At 35.7% G+C, this 8,557-nt stretch overlaps 1 protein-coding gene across 1 annotated transcript; it reads left to right on the top strand.

Moving 5' to 3' along the window:
* The first annotated feature begins 1,683 nt into the window (after nt 1-1,683).
* LOC137745153 (F-box protein At2g26850) lies at nt 1,684-5,546 on the top strand. Its single transcript, XM_068485054.2, has 5 exons — nt 1,684-2,629; nt 2,777-2,856; nt 3,071-3,243; nt 3,332-3,406; nt 4,598-5,546. The coding sequence occupies exons 1-5, from the start codon at nt 1,946-1,948 to the stop codon at nt 4,783-4,785; spliced, it is 1,200 nt and encodes a 399-aa protein (XP_068341155.2). The 5' UTR covers nt 1,684-1,945; the 3' UTR covers nt 4,786-5,546.
* Nucleotides 5,547-8,557: the final 3,011 nt, after the last annotated feature.

The raw sequence follows: 8,557 nt of genomic DNA, 5'->3' as shown, positions 1-8,557 counted from the left end.
GATTTCGAGTGATTTTTCTATATCCAATTTCTGTATATGTACCTGTTTATTTGTGTTCTTTAAATTGAATAAATAGAATGAGAATTTAAGAACATAAGTTAATAGAGATATATGAAAGAAAAAAAGTGCAGAAATGATTTACTTGTGATGAATATTGGGAAGGAGGATACACTTCTACTTGGATGTGGATGACGTTGATGAATCGTTAAATCTTTTAGTACAAACTTTGATTGATATGTCTCTTGTTTAATAGTTGCCAGTTTTAGGGGTATGCTTGGTGTCAATTCAACTAATTCTTAAGTAACTACCTACACCTACCTTTATCATTGTTAGGTTTTGTGTTAATTCACCTAATTTTAAAGATTATGACATCTTTCTCAATAACTTGTTAGGCTATGTCGAAAAAAATGAGATGTCAAATTTCAAATATAAAATTTAAATTTGAAGGCTTATATGTGGCATGTTGGTCTTTTGATAAATTTTGTTTTCCATCCAAAATGTCAAATTTAAACTATTATTTATTATATTATTTACTTTCCATAAGTGTAGTATTTTTAAAACAAAAGATAATGATAAAAAGCATTTATTATTGACTAAATATTAAATTTGTAGTAACTCTTTGGGTTGTCATTCCATGTCATATCACATAGGAATTGACATTTCGGTTGAAAAAATATAAATATTATCTTCTTTTTTTTACAATTATTTTTTCTTAAATATTGATGTGGACATTTTGACCATTTCCTTTGATTTCATATAGGATTTTATAAAGATTGAAGACTCTGGTCCTTGAGCTATCTATCTACAGATTAATTCCTCTCAAATCTTTCAATCTGCTAACTGACAGCTGCCCCCACCCAACCACTTGTTCCTACAATTTGGTTCTCTTACCGGTGGATGTTTCTCTGTTTCCGCATGCCATATTGTTCATTGCCTTACCATTGTTGGGCTCCTTATGTAGAAACAATAATTTCTTTTTTACTTTCGACTCACAATTAGGAATGAGTATCATCTCTGGATTCTCTTTGTGATTTTTTAATTGTGTTCATTCATCGTATATCGTGCGATCAGAAATTATTTTAAAATTTTTATGTAAAAATGAATACAACTAGTACCTGACAAAAACTGACTGCATGATTTACGATGAACGAATATGATTAAAAGATCTTCTACATGCTCACAAAGAGGATCCAAAGAAGATCCTCACAAAAAATATCCAGAAGACCCTCATTCCACAATTAGACACACGTTAAAAACTATTTAAAACTTTACAAATTGTTAGGAGTCATTTAATAATTATTTGCATTTTTTTTAAAATGAGAAGGAAAGAGGGAGAGAGAAAAAACGTGGGAGTGGAGATGGGGGAGGTTTTTGTTCTTTATTTTTTATTTTTAAATATTAGATTTATGCTAAAATTACATGTAGATGATGTTTCAATAAAAAACAACAAAATTTAATTTTGTAAAATTACATTATTGCTTATTATTTTTTTTTGTAATAAAAGACTAAATAGCCTTTTCATTCTCTTTTAATTAACAAAAAGAATTCTATTAATAAGTTATTTACATAAAACCGCCATTTATTTTCTGCTCCCTAATTTGTAGTACATGCAATAAAGGCTGGTCGGTTGGTGTGTAAATTAACTTGTCTTGAAAAGGAGGCCCACTTCCGTTGGCCAACCTTGCTAATAACTACATGCTCAAGATGTCAACTGTCATTGGTTCATCTTTCTTTGTCAAGTAAAACAAAAAACAACGCCCTTCTCTTCTCTTCTCTTCTCCTCTCCTCTCCTCTCCTCTCCTCTCTCATACATTATATATTTGCATCCATTCAAGGCTAGGAAGAATTACTTCAATATTTTGATGCCAAACTCCAATCAATCACTTCAAACTTTGAAGTTTCACTCGCTCACTCCATCCCTTCCCATCCCATTCAATCCAATCCAATGCTTTGCCTCCTTATCTCTTGTGCCTCTTTCATCCTCCTTTCTAAGTCCTTCATTCACCACAAACCAATATTACAAACATGGGAGGATAGCCTCAGATTAATCTCACTCAAGTTTTTGGGTGGATTTTTAAGTTTTCTCCACAAAAGCAGGATTTCACTCCAACCCATCACCTCCAAATTCAAAAAGATGGTGACTTTTGGCTCAAATGTGGAGGTGGAGAGAGTGGAGAGAGAGGAGAGAGAAACCAGTCTCTCTCTCCTGGATTTGCCTTACTTGGCCTTGGACTGCATTCTTGAGAGGCTTCCCCCATCTGGGTTGTGCTCCATGGCAGCAGTTTGTGCTTCTTTGAGGGAGAGCTGCACAAGTGATCACTTGTGGGGGAACCATATGAACCACAAATGGGGTCGACTTATAGGGCCTGCTGCTTACAGAGAGTGGCAGTTGCATGTGGCCTCAAGAAACAGAATCAGAGATTACTCTGTTCGGACCGAGAAAAAAGGTCTAATAGAGTCCCTTGTGGCTAGTATTTTGCCTTCCTCGTGGATTACTAGGCAAAAATTAACTTCTGTATGTAAAGTGAAGGCTAGTACGAGTTGTTTACCGGTCGATTCGATCATGTCTCTGTATCTCTCTCTTGAAACTGGCAAGTTTTGGTTCCCGGCTCAGGTCTATAACCGCGAGGTATTGCCGCAAACTTGATATTATCAGTAGTATCTATCTCTGCTAATATGTAGTTGCACAGTTTTTTTTGTTTGTTTGTTATTTTCTTGCTTGACAATTCATGAACACCTTATACATATGTGTGTGTGCGTGTGTCTTTTCCTGCAGAACGGTAATGTAGGGTTTGTGCTGTCTTGTTATGATGCACAAGTGCGCTATGATTCGACGACAAACACATTTCAAGCAAGGTGGAGTAGCGGTCTGCTTTATATGTGTTTTGACTAGAGAAGTGCATATATTAATGATTAAAGTTCTTAACATGTGTTCAATCTAAATGCTATTTCAAAATTTTAACTTGCAATTCTATTCGTATAAGTTCCAATCGTCCATTGGACTAAAGTTCGATTCTGGAAAGGCTTATTTCTGAATGGTTCTCCCTTGAATTCAAAATTTACATTGCAGGTATTCACCTTACGGGCGGAGGGCAACAGAGGAAAATATACCATGGGATAGACTAAGAGCGGCTCCAGTTGATACTCCTCCTCACAAACTTCATGTCTCCGATTGTTTACATGACTTAAAACCCGATGATCATATTGAGATCCAGTGGAGAAGAAACAAAGAATTTCCTTATGGTGTGTTTCTAAATCCCGCCTTAAAATGTCTCTCAATTATCCTTTAATTTTGGAATTTAGCAATAATTTGGATTCTTATGTGCTTTAGGTTGGTGGTATGGTGTCATTGGTCACTTAGAGTTTTGCGATGGGAATGAGAATCGCTGCCGTTGTCACTGCAATGGTGAGAAAACATTTCGGTTTCTGCAATTCCGCTGAGTTTTCTTTGTTTTGTTTTCATTAGTTGGAGAAACATACTTCTGTCTCCTCTTTTTGTTTGGAAATTGTTATTAGCACTCCAAAAATCTCATCTGGCACTCCAAACTTTCTATAATTAGAAAGAAAAATACACTTGTGAGGAGTGTAGAATGAGATTTTTGGAGTGCTAATAACAGTTCCCTTTTGTTTTTTTTTCGGTTACAAAATACAGACTTCCTTCCTATGTCAATCGATAAACATCACGCATGAGATGCCATATTAAACTCTCCATATAGAAATCTATGGAGTTTATGATATCTCTTTCCCCGAATAGTTTGGCATTCAAGCACCTTTAGCATGGGAATCCATGCCCTGCCTTAACTTGGACACTTCAATAGGGTTCCCTTTTACTCCAAACGAAAGCAAACGAATATGTGAACCATATAGCTTTTCCATACAGAATCACTTGTTAGTCTTGTCCATTGACTTGCGATATGATGCATTGGTCTGCTGCATTCATAATGCAGTGCCGCATGCCTTCTTAGTGACTGACATACGTTTCTTATTGGTTCTATTTTTGTTTCCCTTTTTCTGGAAGTACGATGGCATGTTCATGCCTATGAATTAGTGAACTTAGACGGCAGAAAACTCAAAATCTAGACATAAAGATGACTTGACTCAGAAACTTCCTTCTCTGTTTCTTACACTTGAGGAATATGTGCCAGCTACGGTTGTTTGTCATGACCAAATCTGACGTCTTATCTTTGTTCTTAGCGGATAGCACTTTTCCCATTCCTTGCATTTTAATCATTGTTTTATAAACGAAAGAACTGTTACTTGACTAACAAGGAAAAGGGAAACCTATGTGCTAGTCTTGCTGATTTCATTTTTCTCATATCAACACAGCACCAAGTGCTTGATATTTGTTACATATGTAAACTATCTGTTTCATGCATTCTGTTGTTTCTTCTAATCATTATTGACCCTTAGGCTATCTGAAGGAAGCCGTGTGCTCAAAACCGAGTGCAGTGGCTTTCTAGGATTCATATAGCCGATCCCACTTAGTGGGATAATGCTTTATTGTTGTTGTTTGTTTGCAGGATTCTAGCTAGGACTAGTTTCTTGACTACCACTACTGTATATAAGTATCTGACAAACAAGTACTCATTTATTACAGATATGGTAAAACTGGAGTTCAGTCAGTACGCTCCTGGTTCCCGATGGAGAGAAATGACGATAAACAGGAAGGACCACCGCGAAGAAGGCAATGAAGCAGACGGCTTCTATGCAGGAATCCGAAAGATTTACAACGAGGAGGAAATTGCAAGGTGGAAGCGCTTATGGCCGACCCAGGTTCTGGGATAAACCTTCCACTCTCAATCCTAACCGCACTGTAAATATCAAGCCCCCTTCCCCCACTCTTTTTTGCTATTGACCCGTGCCTAATACGATCCGGGATTATCCGGATGCATATATACGTACATCAGTATTCTCAAAGCACAAGGTCCAGTTTGAGCCACGAATGAATTCTAAATGGTTGGGATCGCGACCTGTAATTTTAACAAAGATGGTCCAAGCTTTTTCAATGAAGTCAGTAGGATTGCATGATTGGTCCGAGATACCAAGCCAAGCCCAAGACTTTAAATTAAAATATCCAATCCAAGGTCCATTACCAATCCAAAGAGATCAAGGTCTGTGGTCCACAAGCGAAGAGTAGAAAAAAGCTCACAAGTGGAAACGTTGGGATAGAGAAGATCGAGGCAATCGAGGTCCATGTCCACCAAAGATTTTTGGTCCACGGTCTTTTGAGAGAAGTGCATGGAAGATCATCACATCCAGAATTTCCGAATAGGCAAGAATCAAAGACAATCAACTCAAAAATGCATGAAAATTCCAAAAGAGCTTATTTTGCAGACATCGTATTAATGGAGGTTACTGAGATTGGATTGGTAGAATCCTGAATATTTTGAAGTTGTAACGGGGTTGGGTTAGGTTAGGAGCAGGTTTGAAAAAAATATTTATTGTGCATTGGGCTTTTAATTCAGCCTGTGACCTTTTATGTTTATAAGGCATGTTATATGAATAATTTTGTCCTTATAATTAAATTTAGGGAGCTTTAATGAAAAGGATTTGGGCCAACAAATATTTAACCAAAAACCATTCAAAAATATTATTTAACCAAAAGGGCTCAAAGTTTAATAAAAAAGCATCCAAAACTATTGTCCACGGGTCAAACTTACAAGTCCAACCCGCTACAAATCTACACTTCCATAAATATCCCTAAATGATTCAATATTGTCCTGATTTTTCACCAACCTCAACCCAGCACGATTCCCCCATTTCAAAAACAACTAAATCAAAGTTGAAAAAGGAAGCATTCATCGGAACAAAGCCGCCAAAACATGTTCAAAGAAATTTAATGGCAGAAACCGACAAAAAAGTGTCTGAAAAAAAAAAAAGAACCAAAACAAAAAATTGAACCCAAAACATAACACTGTTTCTGAAGAAAAAAAAATCAGATATAGTGTTTGTTTTGTCTGTGCACAAACAAACACTGTATCTGGAAAGAAAATAATCAAAATCCAAAAACAGTGACTTAGATTCCATAAACAGTCTATGTTTTAACCTTTGACTGTTTCTTTTCTTTCATGCATCGGTTGATTATATTTAAGAAACAGGGTGCTTCTTTTGCTTTGAATCCAAATACATTGAATTTCATTATTTATTTTCTAGTTTACATTTAAGAAACAGTGTGTTTATTTCATTTTGATCCAGAAATAGTGACTTAGATTCTAGAAACAGTAACTTAGATTCCAAAAACAGTAACTTAGATTCCAGAAACAGTTTATTTCTATAGTTCAGAAACAGTGACACGTCGTTATTATTGAATAGCATGCAGATCTCAAATTTATTTTCTAGAAAAACAAACAATGAACTCCACTGACGAAGAAAAATTGAAAAACAATACCTCAAATACACTATGAATAATAACGACAATCACATTTCGATGAAATAATACAAAATATAAATTAAATAGCATGAGGATCTATATTTTTGTTTCAAAGAAAAAGAAGGAGGTCTGCAAAACAACGATGAACTCCATTAACGATGAAAATCTGAAACTCAACCTAAAAAAGTTAGGGGTAAAATCAACAAATCATAATTTATTATAGTTGAGCCATTTTTAGTTGGACTACTTTAATATGGGCTTTGTACTAATCATTAAACAAAACTTATAACATGGTTTTTTATTAAAACTAAAACTTTTCAAGTCATTTTCATTAGTTTCCCTTTAAATTTAAGCCCTTGTGGTTAAATAATACTTTAAGATGATTTTTTGTTAAAATAAAGTTTGTCCAAACCCTTTTGGTCTAAAAAAAAAAACAGAGAAGAATTTATTCAATTTTTCTTCAAGAAAAATTAAAAAAAAAAAAAAAAGGGAAAACATACACCCACTTAGGAAAAAGGGAGGAAGAAAAGACATTCTTTTTCTTTTCTTTTTGGCTTAATTTTATCTAGGTTCCTTGGATCTTGATTTAATTTCAATTTGCTCTCTGTAACTTAAAAGTCACCACTTTACTTTCTAAAAATCAATGTTTGCTCCACTTTGTGCTTTAGAACTCGATTTTAATCTCATTTTGCCCATGAAACTTGAAAGTTGTATCTATAAAATTCAAAAATTCCTCCACATTGCCTTAGGTTTGTTAATTTTTTTATGTGGATTTGATTTGGGTGCGACATGATAATCAATTTTTTTTTCATGTCTTCACTTTCTTTTAAACTTAATCCTCTGATTGTTGCATGGTTAATGCATTGTAGAGATTTATAATATGTTAGAGTCCTATTTGATTAGGAATGTGATTGTGTAAATCCTAGTGTATCTAGGGATATCATGGAATATTCTCTAGGGTTAGATATTATCCTTTAGAGTTGTAATCCTATTAGGGTAAGAATTTAACCTTCTCTACTACTATAAATAAAGGCACAATTGGGTGATACAAAATACACCTAACAATTACACATCTCTCTCTTTCTCTCTACTATTGCCTCACCACCCCTCTCTCTCTATGTCCTTTTTATAGTTCAGTAAATTAGGCCCACAACACGTTATCAACACATTCTTGACGCTGCACTAAAAAGAGTTTGTTCTTCAATCAAGGAAGTATTACGTTTTAATCATTCTTTTTATGATTAATTTATTCTTTTATTGAATTGATCTACATGCTATTGATTCAATTTAATTTTTCTTTGTTGAACATGGTACAACGCATTAGAGATGCAATTACGACTTTCTGAGAAGGATCTTTTACAAATTCAAAGGCTTAGTTGTTTTCTGTCAATCAGGTTCTTTTAAAATAAATTAAGATATTTGAAACAACCATGAAGCATGAAAACATTCCCCATAATGCATGAACCCCCTACATTTATATTTTTCTTCTGATACACACACACACACACACACGTTTCATGCATTACGCAATTATGCTATGTGAAATTTGTGAGTCAAAGCATTAAAATTAATTTAGAAGTAAGTAGGGTTCTTAACCTTAGAATTCGAAAAAAAAAAAAAAAAAGGGAAATCTGGGATTATTTTTGTGAGCCACGGCTCCATGCAGTGCCGAGCTGGCTGACCTGCAGCCATGTCGCAACTAGGACGGCATCATTTCGACGCCCTGCATAGCACCAGGCCTTGACCTAGGTTGGTCTCCAGACAAGCTTAAAGCCTTGAGTCCGCCGACAGGCCCTCAAAGCTTTGCTGGGCTTTGCCCTGTCCCGGCCCACCACGCTTATAGCAAGCTTTGCTTTCTGAGCTCGTCATCTATCTCGGCCCACGATCACCAAAGCCAGCCCACGTGGCTAGGCTCACCTAAAACTGGCCCAAAACCAGCAGCTTGGTTGCTGGGCTTCTTCCCAGAACTAGCCCATGGCCTACAGCCACACATGGGCTGCCTTGGCAGCTTACCCCGAGGCCTACTAAACCTTTTAGGGCCTTGCCTTACACATGGTAGCCAGCCCACCGAGTTGGGTTACGATTTTTTCGAACTTAATGTCCCATTTTTGGCATTCCCACTTCATAACCATACTACTATATTTTTTGGGACGTTATTGGTTAATGTTTATCAAGCTATAATTTTAT

Source organism: Pyrus communis, chromosome 12 (assembly GCF_041283825.1).
Source record: "Pyrus communis isolate YQ-2024b chromosome 12, ASM4128382v1, whole genome shotgun sequence".
In the NCBI taxonomy this organism is placed as follows: Eukaryota; Viridiplantae; Streptophyta; class Magnoliopsida; order Rosales; family Rosaceae; genus Pyrus; species Pyrus communis.
This window is presented reverse-complemented; position numbering and strand designations above follow the sequence as displayed.